This window comes from Sceloporus occidentalis, unplaced genomic scaffold (genome assembly GCF_023333645.1).
Source record: "Sceloporus occidentalis isolate IW3139 unplaced genomic scaffold, rSceOcc1.0.p SCAF_7, whole genome shotgun sequence".
In the NCBI taxonomy this organism is placed as follows: domain Eukaryota; kingdom Metazoa; phylum Chordata; class Lepidosauria; order Squamata; family Phrynosomatidae; genus Sceloporus; species Sceloporus occidentalis.
This window is the reverse complement of record NW_028316987.1, coordinates 88,081,675-88,102,849: the sequence shown is the minus strand read 5'-3', so window position 1 is coordinate 88,102,849 and position 21,175 is coordinate 88,081,675. Positions and strand designations below refer to the sequence as shown.

The following is a 21,175-nucleotide window of genomic DNA, read 5'->3' as shown; positions in this document are numbered from 1 at the left end:
TTCCTGCATGGAGAATGGGGTTGGACTGGATGGCCCTTGTGGTCTCTTCCAACTCTATGATTCTATGATCCTAGGCCTATTTGTGTAAGATACTGTCAAAAATTCACACAGAACTCCAGAGGCAAACTTCCAAATGAGAAAAAGTTTTATTCATGAGGAGAATAAACACACTCATGCAAATGACCACTCACACATAAGAACTAATGAAATCATAGGTGGGAGGTTGGGATAGATATGCAGCATCACTGATGGTGATAATTACCTATGCGGATCTTGACTCCAGTAGCTGAGGGTCCGGGGTGACGAGGATACAGTCGCTCCTGCGGCATGTGGGGATGGCAAGTATATTGAGGTGCTAAGCCAAGCAAACTCACAAAGTTTCTGCCTGCTGCTAGACTGAGCCAAAGACCAGCTCTAATAGTGGCAATATTTATACCAAAAATATGCCTTGGGGGCAGATACCAAGAGGTTGAAAGGATTAAGCATTTTAGAATTGGTTTTCCAGGATAGGAACAATAGAGTGAAACTAAATTGAAAGACGGGAGATAGACAAGCATTTCCCAGACAAGAGGGGATTAGCTCTGAAAGTGGGCCACCATCTCAGTTCTAAATGAGCCATCAGCAAGGAGCAGATTTTCACTGCTCCTTTTGCCTGTGGCTTTGGGTGGCCTTAAGTGGCTTCAGAGTGCCTTCTGGCTGGTCTGGGGTTTGTGTCAACTGCATGCCATGTTCCCAAAATGCCAGAAGCCACTCCTTTTGTACCTTGTGTTTTGGGCCTCATTTAACAAAGTTGATGTGTTCCTGGGGATTATTTGGAAATAACAGAGATAGGTTCCTATACTACCCCCCCCCCCCCAAAAAAAAAGCAGATAAATTCAATGTGATTCAGCAAAAATTTTATTCAAAACTATCATTATAAGCAGGTGAAATGCAGCAATCAGATCAGGTAACCCTTGCATAAGGAAACAAAAACATTCTGAATCTCTTAGGCCTCAAACAGATGGGCCTTTCGGCCACATTGGGGGCATGGCATTTACATGATGCATGCTCCGAATGCAGCTGGAAGCTGCCTCAAGCCTTCCTCAACCTGGAAGAACCAGACCTAAAAGGAATGGAAAAAAACTGCTCCTTTTTGACAGCCACCTCCAATCCAAATATGAATGATATGAGAAATGATAGCAAGGACTTGCCAGCAATACTGTATGAATAATAGAACAAAATTCTATTTAATCATAGCAATTGCTAGGGAGCATGTGGTCACTCTGCATTCCCAAGCCCTAAAATTGGCCCCAAACTGCCACTTTCAGGCAGTCTGTACTGGGTCTAAGACAGCACTTGAGCCTTTGGTATATTTTTCTGGAAGTTCAGACTTCTTTCCTCTTCCTCAGTGAGGCAGTATGTAGCCTCTTGCAAATCCAATGTTTGTGTATCCCTGCCTGTTTAGCTTACTATCACATCTCCAGACTACTGAATACCAAAATACTCTTTAAAGAACCTGGGTACATGGCACAGGGGACCTATGAGCTGCTTTCCTTCCCATTTTGCCTGGGGCACCTGTGCCAGAAAAGAAAACGGTAGCAGCAGCAACATTTTCTCCTTACTTTATTTTCTAGCTGTTGGTGTGACCAGACAGGAAAATGAACCCAGCTTTGTTTTTGAGAAGAGGAGGTTTTTGAATGGCTGAAGACTCTGAGAAGAGGGCAGAGGGAGAAGGATGGGTGTTGTTGCAGGGTGTGTAAGATAGTGTGAATGAACAAGTGAAAAAGTGCAGCATCTGGAAGACTAGTGTGTGCATGAGTGTGTGCATGGGGTTGCAAAAACAGCAACCCCTCCTGGAAAGGGAAACAGGTTGTGCATATAGGGCTCATGGGGAAGGGCAAAGCATCAGTGGGCACATTTTCTTGGTGTGTATCAGTAGATCAGACCAGAGCTGTCCTTGGAAGCCTAGGTGATCAAATTGAGGCTGTCATACTTTGGCCACATAATGAGAATGCTTGGATCACTAGAAAAAACAATAATGTTAGGAAAGGTAGAAGGCAGGAGAAGGAGTGGAAGACCACAAGCCAGATGGGTGGACTAAGGGCTTGCAGGACCTGAGCAGAGCAGTGGAAGATGGGGGGTCTTGATGTCTCATCCACAGGGTCGTCATGAGTCAGTTAGCTGAGGGCAAATAACAACAATAATCCCTGGAGAGTCTGAAAAGGCAGGGTGACAAGTCCTACGTTTCAACCTTCTGTCCAGGAGGAATGTCAAGAGGTCCTAACTTTTGATCATAACAAACATGCTCCAATTGAGAATGATGTACTCTGGCCATATAATGAGAAGGCTCAGATCACTGGAAAAGACAGTAATACTAGGAAAGGTAGAGGGCAGGAGAAGGAGAGGAAGACCCCAAGTCAGATGGATTGACTCAGTCAGGGGGGATACGAGCATGGGATAGCAGGAACAAAGCAGAGAAGTGGAAGATAGGGGTACTTGCAAATGTCTCATCCACATGAGTCAGAATCAGCTGAGGGCACAACAATCCCTGGAGGGTCTGGGAAAGGCAGGGTGATCAGACATCCTTTTTTTCCAGGACAAGTCCTCCATTTCCATCTTCTGTCCAGGAGGAATGTCAAGAGGTCCTACCTTTTGATGATGACTAGGAAGCATTCTCAAATTGAGAAGGATGTTCTTTGGCCATATAACGAGAAGGCATAGATCACTAGAAAAAACAATAATGCTAGGAAAAGTAAAAGTTAAAAGGAGGGGAAGACCACAGACCAGATGGATAGACTCAATCAGGGTTGCCATGAGTTGGAATTAATTGAGGGCGGCTAATAACAACAACAATTCCTGGAGGGTCTGGGAAATAGCAATAGCAAATACATTTCTATGCTAGTTATCAGTGCACTTAAGCACTCCTTAAGTCTGTGGTGGTGAAGCTATGGCACTGATGTCAGAGATGGCACACAAAGCCATTTTTCAGGGCACGTGGAGGGCAGGGAAGAGGAGGCAGCTGAAGACCTGTTCCTCCTCTTCCTGGGGCTTCAGCTGTCTCCAGAAAGGCAGTTGAAGGCCCGGGCGGTGTGTGGGGGAGGAGGAGGGACCAGCACACACCTGTTCCTCTTCTTCCTCCTCACTCCCTTGGGCCTCCAGCTGTCTCTGGAGTAGCAGCTGGAGGCCTGGGAGGGTAGGAAGAAGAGGTCCCACTCCTGAGGTCCTGGCCCCTGGAAACTGGCAGTCCCATCCACCTGCTTCCAGAAGTTCTGTCCCTGACACCAAGTAATACCTGGTGCCGGAACACCTTTTAGTTTGGCACTTGGTCCCTAAAAGGTTCACCATCACTGTCCTAAATGGTTTACAATGCATGAGCTAATTGCCCCAAAGAGCTGGGTACTCATTTTAATGTCCTACAGAAGGATGCTAGGCTGAGTGGATCCTGACAATTGAAGTATTAACAACAGCACAATGCTGGCAGCATTTACCTGGTAGATTGGGTTGTTTAATTTTAAAAGAGGTGGTTTTTTTTTTTTATGGCTGTTGGTAAATAGTAACACTTCCAGTCTCAAAGTCTCAGCACAAAGATTGGTGTGTTTTTGGTCTACTTGAGTCTAAACTTTCCATATTTCTGTAACATGCTTACAGTTTTTTTTCCTTTAAAAACCACCAGTAGTTATTTATTATATTAAATAATGCTAGGGCTCTTTGAAGACTGCACAATTTTTAAAAGAGTTATGTACTAATGTGTTTATCTTGAAAAGATTCTGAGTAGCCTATCTATATCTATATTGCTGGAGATCCCCCTGATCCTTATAGTCTATCTATCAATGCCCTAAGCAGTACAGAGCGTAAGCTAATTGCCCCCAACAAGCTGGGTACTCATTTTAACGTCCTATGGAAGAATGCCAGGCTGAGTGGACCTTGGAGCCCTGCCTGGCACTGAACTCACAACCTTGTGGCTGGGAATGGCTGCAGTACAAGCATTTAACCACTGCACCACCAGGGTGACCCAGTATCCTCCGTTCCCAGGACATGTCCTCCATTTCCACCTTCTGTCTAGGAAGAAGATGAAGAGGACTTGCCTTTTGAGCATGCATGCCTGTTTACATTTCTGTGAGTGCTCTTAGCTTTTCTTTGGCTGATGTCATCCAGTTTTTCTTGCATGCCTGACATTTGGTGATGCCTTGTCATAGAATCATGGAACCATAGAGTTCAAATAGACCACAAGGGCCATTCAGTCCAACCCCCTGCCATGCAGGAACTCTCAGTCAAAGCATACCTGACAGATGTCCATCCAGCCTCTGCTTAAAGACCTCCAGGGAAGGAGACTCCACTACACTCCAAGGAAGGAGTTTGTTCCACTGTCGAACAGCCCTTACTGTCAGGGAGTTCCTGCTAATGTTGAGATGGAATCTCTTTTCCTTGAGCTTGTATCCACTGTTCCATGTTCTAGTCTCTGGAGCCACAGAAAACAAGCTTGCTCCATATTCAATGTCACACCCCTTCAAATACTTAAACAGGGCTATCATATCACCTCTTTTCCAGGCTAAACATATCCAGCTTCCTAAGTCTTTCCTCATAAGGTATGGTTTCCATGCCCTTCACCATTTTGGTGGCCCTGCTTTGGACATGCTCCAGTTTGCTCAGAACTGGACACAGTATTCCAGGTGGTGCCTGACCAAAGAAGACTAGAGTGGCACTATGACTTCCCTTGATTTAGACACTATACTTCTATTGATGCAGCCTAGAATTACATTGGCCTTTTTAGCTGCTGCATCATATTATTGAGTCATGCTCAACTTGTGGTCTAATACAGCCTGATTCCCACTTACAAATAAATTGCTTTGTGATCCAAATTGATGGATTGCTTTGACAGTAGAGCATGGTTCACACTACATTTGCCCTGATTGCATTTTTCCCCCTGCAAAATAACCCACTTGTGGTTCACATTCACGAATGAATGGATTGAAAATGCTCTGACCTGCTCAGCCGGTTGAAGGGCAAATTTAAATTGATTCTGATCCACATCTGGTTCACACTTGCATGGAATCGATTTATCCAAAAAGATGTGGAAAAAAAATCAGCATCAAAAAGATGCAGGTTGAATGGGTCTAGTGCTTCTGAATCGCTTCAGTAATTTGGTTCAAGTGGGAACTAGGGTCATTTGAACCAGTTCAAACTCATTTGCGATCCGGTTTAAAAGGTATCGGGAATCTGGCCTAGGCCAGGTGCCCCCCATCTTATATCTTTTAGCTTCCATGTCACACTGTTGACTCATGCTCAAGTTGTGGTTTACTAGGACTCCTTAGATCCCTTTCATATGTTGTCATGTTAAGCCACGTGCCTCCCATCCTATAGCTATGTATTTCATTTTTTCTGCCTAAGAGCAGTGTCTTACATTTCTCCCTGCTGAAGTTCATTTGCTTAGTTTTGGCTCAGCTTTCTCATCTATTCAGGTCCTCCTCCTCCGGAGTGAGGACCTCCAGCCCAGGGCCCTGCTGCTGCTGTTGCTGCTGCTGCTGGTGCTGCCTGGCAGTGCTTCTGGCAATGCAACCCCGAAGGAGGCTGCTGGCAGTGGGAGTGTCGAGCCAAAGGGGGCAGGAGGGAGGTGGCATCCCTGCGCAAGGTTGAAGGCCAACCGGAGAGGAAGCGCTAGAGGATGGGAGAAAGAGGAGGTGCCCAGCAGGGAAGGGCAAAGCAGGGCCTGGGCAGGGCCAGGCTGGAAACCGAGGGGAAAGTGGCAGCAGCAGCAGCAGCTGATTCAGATGCAAGCAGCCCCACACCGGCGCAACCATGGAAACCGGGTGTCCCATAGTAACCTGTAACAACAACGTTATTGATCGCCCTCCTTCCCCTCCCTTTGGCCTGGAAGGCAGCAGCCCTGGGTCCTAGCCCCGGTCAGCAGGGCAGCCAGGCCGAAGGAGGCCGCTTTCCTGCATCCCCACTCCTCACACAATCCGGGTTGACAACGCTTCAGCCACCGCCTACAAGGTTCCATGCTGCGGGATTCTGGGAATGGTCCAGAGCCGGTTGCTTCTGCACTGTGGACGCCCCCCTTGGAGAGCTCCCCTTGAAATAAAAGGGGGGAAGGGGGTTTCCTAAACGTGGAGCCCTGGCAGTTAAAGCGGTGTCAAAGCGGATCATTTCTGCAGAGAGGATGCAGTTTGGAGAGTTCCCCGTTAAAAGAAGGATGCAGCCCAGTTCCTGGCTTGGACAGCTCCCCTGAAAATAATAAGGGAATCTCTCAAATAAGAATCCCATGGCATGGAGCCCTGACAGTCAAAGCGGTGTCAAACCGGATTATTTCTCCAGTGAGGCTGCAGATCAGGTCCTGCCTTTGGAGATAATTCGCTTTGACACCACTTTAACTGCCGTGGCTGCATCCACACTGGAGCAATAATCCGGTTTGGCCCCGCTTTAACTCTTTCTGGCTCTTTGCTATGGAATTCTGGGAGTTGGGGTATGTCGTGGGGTCCAAAGCTCCCCTCCGCTAGCCTTGAACCAGGGAAGAGTTAAAGCGGGGCCAAACCGGGTTATTGCTCCAGTGTGGATGCAGCCCTGGTCCCCCCCTTGGGGAGCTCCCCATGGAAACATGGCTGCTTCCCCATTGTTTTTGGGGTGCCCCTAAATGTCTTCTAACCGGGGATCTCCAGGGAGCGCCCAGCCCTCCTTTGCAACCGGTTCTGCCTGTCTCCTTCCCAGGCAAAGCTGGGCTTAACCTTGAGAAAAACACCGGAGTGAAGGAGGGAGGGAAACCCTGACCCAGCCCAGCTCTCCCTTCCCAGCTGCAGGGGAAAAGAGGAGGCTCTTCTTCATTTGGGGGTGGCATCTCCCCCCAAATTCTCACGAAAGGCAGCAGCAGCATCAGCAGCATCAGGGGATCAGGCCCCTCTCTCTTCATGTGAAGGAGAGGGAAAGGGACCGAATCGCTGCTGCCTTTTCTTCCACCCGGAGAGTTGTGCCAGAGCAGCATTGCAAGCAGACACCGTTTCCTCCTTTGTCCCTCTTAGAATAAATATCTATCTGTCTATATCCAAAACATTATTATTATTATTGCAAAGGGGGGGAAGCAAGGGAAAGAGGAGCAGCCTCCCAGGATTTATGATTTTATTTTGATTTTTAAAGAAAAAGGACGTTGAGCTTTAAATATAAAAAAGCCCAGCAAAGAAAACATCAGCCCTCCCTCCCCTCCTCCCTCCTCTCTTCTTCTCTCTCTCTCCCCCCCCCCCCCCCTTTCCCCAACGAATAAACCCGATCTCCTCCTGGCAAGTGTCAAAAAGAGCCCTCTCCCGTGGCCCAAAAGTGGCCGAGCCCATGGATGCTTAAAAGCCGGGAGCCTCGATGCTCCAAACGCGGGGGACCGGCGGAGGAGCCAGGCTCGCTTTCCCGGCTCATCGTCCTCGCCAGCCCCGGCCGCTCCTCCTCGGCCGCCGAAATGAAGGAGAAGGCGATGATCAAAACCGCCAAAATGCAAGGCAACATGATGGTAAGTGGCGCCTGGGATGGCGTTTGGGAACAGAGGCATCATCCATCTCTTGCCTGGAGCAGGGGCTGGGAAGCGGGGTCTGGGCAGTTCCCATCATCCCCCCTCCTTCCCCTTCCCCACGCCTTTAGTGCAGGTTTATACTGGAGAAATAACCCGGTTTGGACCCGCTTTAACTGTCCTGGCTCAAGGCTATGGAATTCTGGGAGCTCCGCTCTGGGCCCATAACAAACTCCAATTTCCAGAATTCCATAGCCTTGAGCCAGACAGCGGGGCCAAAACGGGTTATTGCTTCAGTGGTCTTGAGCCCATCTCTGTTTGGGCTCAAGACCTGGGCAGATGCTTTGCACAAAAGGGCTCCCTTTTAGTAACTGTGATGGGAAAGAGAGAGAGAGAGAGAAAGGCAAGGGCGGGTAGATGGGTGTGGAGGCAGAGTTGGAGTTGAACCCCCCTCGGGTTGGAAGAGTCTTCTCTGCCACCATCCTTCCTTCCAAGCTCTTTCTCTTCCTTCCTTCCCTCTTTCCCTCGTTCCTTTTTCTCTTCTCTTCTTTCCTTTCTTTTTCCCTCCCTCCCTCCCTCCCTCCCTCCCTCCCTCCCCCTCCTTCCCTCCTTCCTTTTTTCCTTCCTTCCTCTCTTCCTTCGTTCCTTTTCTCTTCCTCCCTCCCTCCGTCCCACCCCACCCCCTCCCTCCTTCCTTTTTCCCTTCCTTCCTTCCTTCCTTCCTTCCTTCCTTCCTTCCTTCCTTCCTTCCTTCCTCCCTCCCTCCCTTCCTTCCTTCCTTCCTTCCCCTCTCTCTCCACTCAATGGCCCGTCTTTCGAGAAGCGCTTCTGTTGCTGTCTTGCTTGCACTGGGTGGCAAACCAAGGTGCAAAGGGAAGGGCTCCATGGCTGGGGTCAAGGGGCCGCCCTGGGCCTTCCCCTCCCCGACCCAGGATTTCAAGATGTCTGGAGATGAAGGTGTTGAACCTGGGCAGATGATGAAGACCCACCACCTTCATCACCATCACTGCTGCGCGCACCCAACTTTGCCAACTTGAGGACTAGGCTGGGTGGATCGATAGGGTCTCCCTTTCCCCTCCTCCCCCCACCCATTGTTTCCTTCCATCCCACAATCCTCTCTTCCCAGCCAGCTGTTCAGGGCTGGATACTTCCTCCTCCTCCTCTTCTTCTTCTATGCACAACGTTCGGCGAGCTCTCTTCCAGGGCGCTGGATGCCATCTTGGGCTGGTGGCAAGGCACCTGTTTTGTCCTCCTGCTTCGATTTGAAGAGGAGGAAAGGGGGGGGGGGATCTGTGTGGATGGGTCTTCGGTGGGGTCATTCTGTTGTTTGTGGGGGGGCATGATGTACTGCTTGCCTCGCTTATTTGTGTGGCTGCAGGCACACACGGGGGGGGGGGCATCCTTGTGGCGTGAGCAATGGGGTGGCACTAAATCTGCTCACAGGTGTTTGGGTATCTGTTTTTTAAAACTTGATGGGAAAAATTAAAAAGAAGGAAGCCTCACTTGTTGGTTGCGTTGCTTTTCTTCTGCCCGGCCCTTGTAAGCTGGCATGCCCATATCTGTCTCTAAATGAATGGCTGGGGAGTGTCACTGGAGGCGGAGAGGTCTGCCTTTACTTTTGAGAGACCTCCAGCAGCCCAAGTATCTGGTGCCCTTTCACCCTTGGTGTGGTCTTCTTTGCTGTGGAAAAGGAGCAAGGCTTTGGGCCCAATCAGGTTCTTTTGCATGGGGCTTCCTCTCTTGTTTCCCCCTCCTTCCCAAAAGCTGGTCACTCTCATCCAGAAGGTTATGTGACCTGTGACTCCAAGGAAGAAGGCTGCAAGGAAAACTTGGGCAAACAGTTTAAGCATGAATGATTGTTGCCACCTTCATTGTGGGCACCATTCTCTCTTGCTGTGTGCATGTTTCTGCTTGAGAGAAAATACTTGAAGCGGAAGTTCTCAGTCTGTTGGAGGTATATTCCTTTCCCTTCCTTTCCTAGCTGCTCTTCTAAAGGTCACTGGAGCTCCTTTTGCCTGGGTTGGTAAGGCTGCATCCACACTGGAGAAATTACCCAGTTTGGCACCTCTTTAATGCTTTTCTGGATCAAGGCTATGGAATTCTGGGAGTTGGAGTGGGCCCACAACAAACTCCAACTCCCAGAATTCCATAGCCTTGAGCCAGGGCAGTTAAAGCGGTGCCAAACTGGGTTATTTCTCCAGTATGGATGCAGCCTCTAAGAACCATTCACGACCTGAGACACGATCACTGTCTGATTCTACTACAGCATTAGCCTACTTTGCACACCCTGTTTCAGAGTATTAATGTATGTGCTGTGTATATATGTATGTGTATGTATCTCAAAGGAACCATTATCTTTTAATAATCTCAGCAGTTAGAAAGCAGTGGGAAAGAGGGGGGTTATATTACTCCTGGATTTAAAAGCAATGTTCATTCTTGCAGGCTTTAAAAAGGAAAAGAAAAACAAAACAAAACCATGTCGCTGTAAGTTTTGTTCAGGTGGCACAGATCCACCCACTTAATTCTAGGTCACACAGTGAATGAACTAAGAACATGGCTGTATAGCAGGAGCCAAATGCAGTTGGATCGATTTTCTGTTTAAAATTGGTGCTAAAACTGGCTGATTTCCACAGACTCCATCAATTCCCCAGTTGTCTACTTTTGAAGCCTTGAGCAATGGATCAGGAGTGTTGCTTGCTGCACTTTTGGTGGGATCTGTTTTCCTGGTACTGCTGAGTTTTGGACCCCCAAATTTCCATTTTCATGATCTTTTGGGTTGGCTTAATAAATGAACTGTTTGGCTCTAATACGGATTTTGGAATTTTTCTTATGGCTGACAAAGGTATTTCTGCTTTTTGATGTTCCAAAACAGTTTCCAATTTTTTAACCCAAGATTAGTTGACAATTGCAGTATTAACAACAGCACAATGCTGGCAGCTCATGATTACCTGCTAGATTGGGTTGTTTAATTTTAAAAGAGGTGGGGTTTGGGGCCATATGGCTGTTAGTAAACATTAACACTTCCAAAGTCTCAAAGATTGGTGTGTTTTTGGTCTACTTGAGTCTAAACTTTCGATATTTCTGTAGCATACTTACAGCTTTTTTTCCTTTAAAAACCAACAACAGTTATTTACTGTGTTAAATGCTAGGGCTCTTTGAAGACTGTACAGTTTTTTAAACAGTTGTGTATTAATGTCTTTATCTAGAAAACATTCTGAGTATTTGTTGGAGCCTAACTATAGTTCTCTCTATATCTATATTGCTGGGAGTTCCCCATGATCCTTGTAATCTATCTATAAACACTGCTTCATCTGTTAGGAACATGTAGCCTTTTATATGCTATCCATGGAGTAAATTATATTATTCCTTCCAAAAGTCTTAAGCGTGTTTCTTTCACTCATGAATGCACATTTACCTGCTAATTGCGGAAAGCCACCAGTCATTCAAATGTTTCACGGGTGGTATTCTTTCAAATGCTCTCAGCAAAGGTTAACATTCTGACAACTAGCTAAGTACATATTGATTTTCTTTCTCTCATTGAAAACTTCTTGTTAAATTGAACTGCTCCATTCTTACAAGTGGATGAGTTACTCTGTACAAAATGTGTAATGCTCCCTGTTGTCTTGTTATGAATACCCTGTAACTATGTTTCAAACGCCTTATTTTTTTTTAGAAGTTTCTAATCACAACAGCAACAACAAATCCTTGATTAAATCACTATTTGAAGAAAATATAACTTGGACGTACATATAAACTGGCACATCCATTCTTGCCTCTGGAATATTCTCCCACAGGTATACCTGGAAAAGCATCTATTTTTATTCTGTTGAATTCTCCCTCATTCATCAGCCTAGCAGAGGGAATTTCACAAAGGTTGCAAAGCTTTCAGTTCATTCTTTTAGCAGAATGCTTCAGTAAATGGCCACAGGTTTGCTTTCATGTAATCAATTACTTTTTTAAAAATAAACTCTCAGGCATAAATCCTGTTAGTCTGAACTAGAAGTACTAAGCTGTTGAATCAATTGGATTTACCTACATGTTGACTTACTATTTTACAATTGACTCAGTGGGTTTGCTCTAGTTGAGATTAACCAGTATGATTCTATGCATAAAGTTCTAATAGAGAACATAATCAGCATCTTGACTCTGTATATCATGATTTGTTTTGCAACACAAAATGCTATCTTGTTGTTAGTGGGAAACTCCGTTCATAAGACAGCTGCACACCTTGATAAACCCAAAGGCTATACTCTCCAAGCAGACACTCACACATGTGTTAAAGAACTGAAATTTATTAGTGTGTTTATTTTAATCAATGACACTGGATACAAAGAACACTGTTCTTCTTCCTGTTTTTGTGCTGTGTTTGTGGCAAGTACAGCTGTTTGCAAATGTGGAGAAGGAGAAAATGAAGCCATTCTTACTTTCACAAATGGGGAATATTTTCTTTCCTTTCCCTATAGTTTTTGTGTTGGTTACATTTATATCCCACTTTTCCTCCAGTAAGCTCAAGTGGGCATACAGGTATTGCCCACTCCCAATTTATAGTCTCCATGCAACCCTGAGAAGCAAGTTAGGCTGGGAAATAGCAACCAGCACAAGCATCATTGTTAAGGTAGACTTAACCCAGGATTTTCCAGTGCTCTACTCACTACACCATATTGTTCATAACTGTGAGCATAGTTGTGGTTATGATTCATTCATGGGTTTGTTAAGGAATGCAGCAAGACTAACTGATTTTTATTGTTAGCGTGAGCTTTCGTGGATATAAACTTACTTCAGATGCAGTACAGAAAAACATGTTGCTACATTCCTCCCCCCTCTTCTCTTTTTATGCTGCAAGAGACTAACATGGTTCCTACTTTGAAAATGACACTCATGTCTTCATTGTGGAGGATGGGTCAAGCAGTGTCAGAAAAGGAAAATAAAAACAAGGAAAAGCTCTGGGTAGATGAATGTCATCATGAATAGCACCATACATTCTTTAAACTTTCAGAAGTGCTAAAGCTTTCAGAAGAATCAAAACCAAGAATTGCTGATATTTGGAGATTTGGTGTGAGTGGCACAGGGCTGGGATTTCTTTTCTCTCACCACTAGAGAAGTGAGGAATCTTCCATACTGAAGAAGTAGGATCTGTCTTTGGTTTCATGTTCAATTTGCTAGCTTCCCTGGGTTGGTTGTATAGCTGAATCTCCTGCAACATTGCCCTTTCTCTTAAACGTCAGCAGATGGAGTGAATAATTCTTCACTTACTTCATTTTCATAATGTTTTAAATATTTAAAGGTCAGCATTCTTGCTCTGCCACTTTCCCTTTCATATAAGCTAAATGTCCTCCTGTTTCATTCCGCTCTTCTTTTTACCTTATTTATTCAGATTTGTCAATATGATTGTCTTCCTTTAACTTAAAATACTGTTTTATTCAGGAAGAAGGCTTTGATGGTTGGCAACAGAACATAATTTTCTGCTGGAAGAAACTCCTTTTCATGCTATCATTTATTCATTTGATAGCCTTACTAATTACTTTTAATGGGTTTTTAACTTCCTACCATTTCATATTTTGTTTGATAAATTTGGCAGAAAAGTAGAACTCTGTGTGTGTGTGTGTGTGTGTGTGTGTGTGTGTGTGTGTGTGTGTAGTCCCCCTTCAGTTCCTTTAGCTTTTTAAACCTGGAAGGCCATCATGTTCAGAATGAGCGTCTGAACTTGAATTTAAGTTCCCTTGTATACCTGAAAGGAAGGAGGAGTTGGCTATGATTTGTGTAGTGAGCTGAGCATTAGAGCAGTAATAAACCCTATGCGACTAAACACTACCCTTACTGACACCTTTTGCAAATCAATGAGCTGTACTTCCAAAAAGGCACAATGGTACTGAAATTTATGCAGTTGTATCCACTTGTAACGAGCTATAAACTTGGCACCTGAAGGGAGAATGCTTTTACTGAAGTGAAACAGGCTTAATTGAGGTCAGAATTTAGTCTAACATTCTCTGTCTCTTTCAGTAAAGGCATCTCTCAAACACTGGGCTGGAGTCATGGCAGTTTCTGAAGAGAACACATTTATTCCTGTCTCTTCCAAGAAAATTCTGGCCTGCCATCACCCCTGTTCCCAACCCTGACATCTGGTAGTGCAGAAAGACATCTTGGTTCTTTGCTTCCCATTTCTTTTTTTGGTGGGACAACTTACTAGTTCTTGGCCCCATTCCCACTTACATTTAAACCGGTTTGCGATTCGCCTTTGCTCCATGTTGGTGAATCTATTCCAAAATGTCCGTCGTTCCTACTAGGAAAGTGGATCTTTTCATTACCCCCTTGTAATCGCTTCTTTTTTGGCACAATTGTTGTCTCCACTAGTTTCTACCACTTCAAAATGCATGTCACTCATCTGTGTGTCATCAGTGATGTATGCAGAAGCCCAGCTTGGGAGCTATATATATATATATATTTAAAAAATTGATAGAAGATTCTTTTCATTGGTTTTGTGACTACTTGTCTCACTGAGCTGCCATCGACCCAGTCATCTGGCTTGCTGCCTGAGTAATTGCAAGTAGTTGTAAAATCAATTAATCGGATCTTCTATCAATTTTTTTTTTAAAAAAATCATGTGCCCATAGGTCACACCACAAGCACAAAGGCAGAACTGAAAGGGGGGGGGGGGGGGATTGTGGATCTACCAAAAACTGAGGAGGGATGGTAAACACCCCTCTGCCGTTAGTTTCTCCTGTCTAGAATGATGTGATTCAGGTCCGTTGTTCCCATTTGTTGAACATGCTTTGGAATCAACTTTTTTCAAAAGAACGGCAAAAGAACTAGTGTCGGGAAAGTGCGGGTTTTTGCCTTGCTTCATCATGATTGAAACCAATCACAGCAGGATCGGAACCAGTTTCAAATGGGAACGATGGTCATATAACCCGATCAGCAATTCTCTTTAAATCATAGTGGGAATGCGGCCCTTGTGAGTTATTGCAATTGCAGGTCTTCTGTCCATCTTACAGCTATAGTAGGAACTTTCTGTGAAGGTTCTGCAAGACTTATAAATAAATGTTAAATAGTTACAGGTTGTAGAGAGATCTGTAGAACCATACAGAACTGTAATGTGAAACCATTAGTATAGCAAAGCAATTGCACCTCCATATGTGGACATATAGGACTACCCCCTTTGCTGTAATGCAGTAAATTGAAAAGAAGAGTCATACTGGGTTAGCCAGTTCATAGCAAGTAATCAGATGACTGTGGGAAGCCCAAAGGCTGGCTCCTTCTCATGCATATTCCCTTTTGTGTTCCTCAACAACTGATACTGAGAAGCATGCTGCTTTGGACCCCCTTCAGTTGCTCTTTGTGATTAAATGTGGTTAAAGATACATATCAGTTTTGTCCTTCTCTTATGTATAGATTCCCTTGTATTTGTTGTTATAATCTGTCTTCAAGTCAATATCAATTTATGGCAATTCTATCCTAGGGGTTTCTTGGCATGTTTTTGTCACTGAAGATTTATCATTGGATTCATCTAAGGCTGGGAGAATTGGACTTGACCAAGATCACTCAGTGAATTTCTATAAAATAAATAAATAAATCGGAGTAGAATCAATATAATGGTACTTCAGTATCTTCATGTCCTAGTATATCACTCAAACCACTAGAACACACTTCTCTGACCATTGTATTGATGTTTAAAAGAGGAACGTGGATTTCTGGAACAGGTTATTTTTGTTGTTGTGTGACTTCAATTCGTTTCCAACATATGGTGACCCTTAATACTCCAGAGGACAGGACCAACATTCAAAATGATCTGAATAGACTAGAAAGCTGGGCCAAAGCTAACAAAATGAAATTCAACACAGAGAAATGTAAGGTACTGCACTTAGGGCAGAAAAATGAAATGCACAGATATAGGTTGGGAGACACATTGCTGAATGAAAGTACATGTGAAAGAGATCTAGGAGTCCAAGTAGACCATAAGTTGAACATGAGTCAACAGTGTGATGCGGCAGCTAAAAAGGCCAATGCAATTCTAGGCTGCATCAATAAAAGTATAGTGTCTAGATCAAGAGAAGTAATAGTGCCACTGTATTCTGCTCTGGTCAGGCCCCACCTGGAATATTGTGTCCAGTTCTGGGCACCACAATTCAGAAAGGACATTGAGAAACTGGAGCGTGTCCAAAGGAGGGTGACTAAAATGGTGAAAGGTCTGGAAACCTTGCCCTATGAGGAACGACTCAGGGAGCTGGGTATGTTTAGCCTGGAGAAAAGAAGGTTAAGAGGTGATATGATAGCCCTGTTTAAATATTTGAAAGGATGTCACATTGAGGAGGGACAAGCTTGTTTTTTGCTGCTCCAGAGACTAGGACCCGGAGCAATGGATGCAAGCTACAGGAAAGGAGATTCCACCTCAACATTAGGAGGAACTTCCTGACAGTAAGGGCTGTTCGACAGTGGAACAAACTCCCCCGGAGTGTAGTGGAGTCTCCTTCCTTGGAGGTTTTCAAGCAGAGGCTGGATGGCCATCTGTTGGGGATGCTTTGATTGTGATTTCCTGCATGGCAGGGGGTTGGACTGGATGGCCCTTGTGGTCTCTTCCAACTCTATGAGTCTATGATTCTAAGGCGAACTATTATGGGGGTTTCTTAGCAAGAATTATTCAAAGGAGATTTGCCTTTGCCTTCCTCTGAAGCTGAGAGACTGTGACTTGCCCAACATCACCTTGTGGATTTTCATAGCTGAATGGGGACCAATACCCTGGTCTCCAAGAGTCATAGTCCATCACTTAAATTACTATGCCACACTGGTTCTCAGGTTTTTGGGGTGGAAGAATACAGCAATTTTAGAACTGATAAGAACATTTGAAAAGCCATGCTGGTTCATCATTCTTTTCCCACACTGGCTAACAAAAAGTCTAAAGGAAACCCACAGCAGGATAGCAACACACTTGGGAGACTTAATAAACAGTCCTACCTATGTCTTGCATGGAGCAATCCATTCAGACTAACATAATAGAAAGTGCAAAATAGAGGTTGAGAGAGAGAGAAATAAAATAAGGATATCGTGAAAAGTAAACATAGAAGTAGAAAAGGACAACTGGTGTAGTTCAAAATGTTCACACAGTTTAACACATAGATAATATTTAGAGTGTATTGACACTGTAAACCTAATCTTAGCACATAAATCATACTCATCTCCTCTTTCCTCAAAGGTATGCACTGTGTAGTAGTTTGAGCATTGCACTACATCTCTGTAGACCAGGATTTGAGTCCCTGCTCAACCAAACCCCATTTGAACAAATTTTGTAAATAAAACTTCAGGATAGTTTAGCTTAGGGTTGCCACGTGTTGAAAATGTCTTGAAGGCACACAACAACCCCCAAATCTCTCTCATAATATTGTGTACACATGCTAAAACTATTATTTGTAATTATACATTATTTCAGTTATGCAACAGAGCAGGTGGGAGAAAATGTATTCAAACTATACAAAATGGGGCTACATATTGTGGCATTTCCCATTCATTGGTAATGGAAATAATGAAATGGCTCTCTCCTCAAAGAGATTCAGTTTTCAGGTGGTAATATAAGTCAGAAGATAGAAATAAAGATAGATGAATTATGGAAATCTTAGATGCCAATGAGAAATTTCCCTGAGTGAGTACTTATGCTAAACTCTTATGTATTGATTAACTGACTTTAGATGAAGCCATGAAGTATTTACATATTATACAGCAAACAGAGTTTGGTCACAGAGTGCACTTGGTTATGGTTACCAGCAAATTACTCTCCTCTGCATTTATATTTTATAGTCACAGATGTACATTTAGTTTTTTTCTTTTTGTTAACAATATATAGGGCAAATATGTGCATCTCTTAACATTTTCTGTAGGATTTCTGTTTTGATCCCTTTATGGAAATGAAAGTAGAATATTTTAAAGGCACCTCACAATTGTTTTTCTACAGTATGTCTGTTGAACAGGTTGCCGGTAAGAGATAAAGGAATGACTGCTTCCCATGAGTAGGCTTTGAATTGCTGCTTTTTCTCCTTCTCCAGAAATGAAAACCTAATTATGAGAGTGTGAAAAATGTTTTTGCTAATGCTTTCTTATAATATGCTCTAGAGGCTGAAAATTACTTTCACAAGAACATGGGTAGAAGCATAACCCTTAGTAGAGAAGAACTGTTTCCTCCCACCAACTGTATAGACTTATTCATTTAAAATAATCATGTTTTCCAAAAAAGGTTAGCAAAACTTTTCATGGCAGTTTGGTGTTTTGATTTAAAAAATTCCAGCCAAGATCTAGTCTCCAATCACAGAAATGTTGGAAATTGCATATAATCTATTTTCATTGCAAGGCTTTATAAGCCATCCTTCTTTAGCAGACAGCCCTTCCAGATACCAAAAAATGTGACACTTCGTGAAAGTTTCTAGAGCTGTCTGTTTATTAACTGTCTCTTCAAAAACAACAACAGGACAACAACAATCTCAACCAAAACCAACAACAAAACAACAAGTTAATAAGGCATGTACAAGTTGCCAAACATTTTGCATAATATTTGAATACTTAATTGCAACACTTGTTGTACTGTATTAACATTACAGAGAAGAGCTTTAGGAGATCAGTCGAAGGCCAAGTACATAAGTTTTCTACTGCCACTCCTTCAAGACAACAATAACAGTTCTGTGACCGAATATATGCATTGTGAATGGTCTGAAGTTTAACCCATAGTCTTCTGGCTTGAAAAGAGTTTAGCTATTGGGCTATTAAATCCAGAAAGCTACTCCTAATTTCAGTAGGTAACACAGGCTTATCTTGGTCTATCACAAATTTTCTTGTTCTAATGTCAAACTGTAAGGTCCTATCAGTGCGCAAGTAAAGACCTCAGTGCAGGGGTGGAAGTAATATAGTCTTACAAATGTTGATGGATTGCAACATCCAGCATTTTCACTGTCTGCTGTGCTGACTGTTGGGAGTTGCAGTCAAAACTTTGCGGAGAGGGCTGCACAATTCCCATCTCCATCTCTATCCTAAGGGACTTACAATGTCAGTTTCATTGTTGGGAAGGCAACAGAAGGAGGAGATGGAAAAGAAGGCAGGGAATGAAATATTTAAGTATTTCACACACTGTATAATTACCCAAGTTTCAGTCACCTGTCATGTATATTTTTAACCAACAAAAACAGTGGGAACATAAATTGTCCCAATAAACCTGTTACATAGTTTCCTGTGGGTTTTCTGGGCTATGTGGCTGGGTTCAATAACAGACCAACACACAGATTAACATATAAATCACTTCCTCCCAACCAAGGGTCACATAAGCATATATACCCCACATACCTCCATGCCACCATTTTCTGAAGATGCAGGTGAAACATCAGGAATAAACTCTTACAGAACGTGGCCGCATAGTCTGGAAAACCCACAGAAAACTATGGATGCTGGCCACGAAAACCTTCAACTTCACATTAGACATCTCTATGGGGAGAAATCTGTTACATTTTACAATTGTGATACTGTTGTGACAGCCGTAAACCTATTACAATTTGCAGTTCCAATACTATTTTGTCCCTTGTAATGTATTGAGACAAAAAAAGTGTCCCATGCCGTTTTGTGGTTGAAAGTATGACTCAGAGAGATTGGTGAGAAGGCTTGCATGAGAAACGAGCCCTCTGCCCCGCTCAGAGATAAGAGAGCAGGAAGGACACACTTACTTGATCCTGGGAATATATGAAAAGAAGCAGATAGTAATGTGAGAGGCAGGAAAGGAAAGATCTGCTGTAGACATCCACAGATAGTTAACCATTCAGCATTCAGAAACATCATTTGGTAACTCCCTGGCCCAAAGAAGGATGCAAAGTAGAAGAAAAAAACAGTGCTGGAACTTTTAAAACTCTTCCTTGGGGAAAACATTATTTATTCCATAATCCAAACAGAGCGGAATCGTGTGTATTTAGGGCATAGAATAAGAGGAAACCACACTGTTAAAACTGTGTCGAACTGTTGGAACCCTTTAAGATTACTCAGCCGAAGACACACACTGGTCTGCTGTTCTTGCTGCAAGGATTTCATTGGCACTGTGTGGCCTTGCTGGAAGTGCTAGCCAATCCAAGGCCTCTGTTTCTTGAGCACAATGATGAGCTTGAAGAGATTTTGTATGCTTACAAGGTACTTACCAGGGATACAAGAAGGATGATTCTAGTTACTGATAAACTAGCTATCTTTTCAAGACACATGGGCAATGTTTGTTGAGCAGCTTAGAACATAGAACCACCAGGGATGGATCTAGCCACTAATGATCAGATAGGCTATGATTGGCAGTATGCATCAGATAAAAGGAAAGTCTGGCATAAAATTGTGCTGTTCCAGTGCCAAGATATAGCCTCTTAAGGGATAAATTTATTTGGGCAGACAGCCTGATGTTCCACAGGAAGCTCAGCTTGATTACAGTATATTGATAACACTAGTTAAACAATATTTCCACAATGGATGAAATATGGTGGGAAACAAATTTTTTACCAGTTTGGCTAGCAGATCTTCTGCCAATTCTGAAGACTTAATCATTATACTGAATAAGCTATACCTCTCTCTTTACATCTGTAATTGGGCAGGAGATAAGATAAACATCAATGAACCATGTGCAACATCCAAGGAACGCACTCTGGTTATTGTGGAAGTAGAGTGGCTGGCATAAAGATTAGCTCTTCTTTGTGGAAGATTTTTCTCCATTAGGGAGGGAACCAAGAAGACAATTTCTCCATAATGCTAGTATTGCTAGATGTTCCTGCAAGTAAATAAAAACAGTTGTTTTCTTAAGATTTACATCCATTTCCTATTTTGGAGGGAGTTTGCAACTAGGTTTGGCTTTATTTCATTTGTCAGTAACTGGTCATATTTTTAGGACACAAAAATTATACTGTATTGGTTACATTATTTTATTTATTTATTTTTGCACAAAAGAAGCTGTGTCAGCTACTCAGAACAATTTTTTTTATTTCATGTGAACATGTGTTTACTGTCTCTGGGTGTTTGGGTACTGTGGCATTCCCTTCATTTACAGTCAGAAACAATCTGGTAGAAATGAGATATTTGGGACTCCTGAAGTATACTGGAATTGCCATAGGGTCAGAAAATACTCCAGAAGTCACCCAGTGAAAGTTTTCCATTATCCATATGAATGAAAGGTTGTTCATTCCCACAGGGTGTCATCTCAATACGTATGGGAGTGGAACTGTACTAGGATTTCATAGAAAAGGTGCTGGATAGAATGGTTATCCTGAATGGTCCAAATTAATCTTAATCATGGTGATGGTGTCGCAGGTAGTTTGAGTTGTGCTTATTCCATGCAGATGGATGTGCTTGTTCTTGCATGACCCATTTTATTGGAGAATGTGCTCACTAGTGCAGCTGCGTTTGCAACAGTAGAGGTCTAAGACCATGAAGCACCACAGTTGTAAGAGCAGCTTTCTTGGCCTGTCGCTCATAGGATCAGCCTGTATGTATTTATAGTTTATGTATGTATTTCTAGACCCTAACTTTAAGAAGAAAATCCATCACAAACACAATAGCCTAATGCTAATCTGCCCATCTGTGTTCAACATTTTGTAAGAGCATCTCCTACTAATGTTGTAATAACAAACGTTCTGTTAGGATCTTTAGGCTGGCATTTATCCTTCTCAGAGCTTCATTTTTTGTCTTGCTTTGGATACATGTTGCTTTCCTTGGCTTACTTTT

At 43.4% G+C, this 21,175-nt stretch overlaps 1 protein-coding gene across 3 annotated transcripts in view; it reads left to right on the top strand.

The window, feature by feature from the left end:
• The window catches only part of DPP6 (dipeptidyl peptidase like 6), a 622,884-nt gene that overhangs the window by 70,792 nt on the left and 530,917 nt on the right, over nucleotides 1–21,175 (top strand). For 2 of the 3 annotated variants that reach the window (XM_089533589.1, XM_089533587.1), the window contains exon 1: nucleotides 7,233–7,468. The exons of the other annotated variant lie outside the window; for it this stretch is intronic. In XM_089533589.1, coding sequence (XP_089389715.1) covers nucleotides 7,301–7,468 — 168 coding nt within the window. In that variant the 5' untranslated portion in view covers nucleotides 7,233–7,300. Of the gene's footprint in view, nucleotides 1–7,232; nucleotides 7,469–21,175 lie in introns of those variants that run through there. 3 annotated transcript variants of the gene reach the window in all.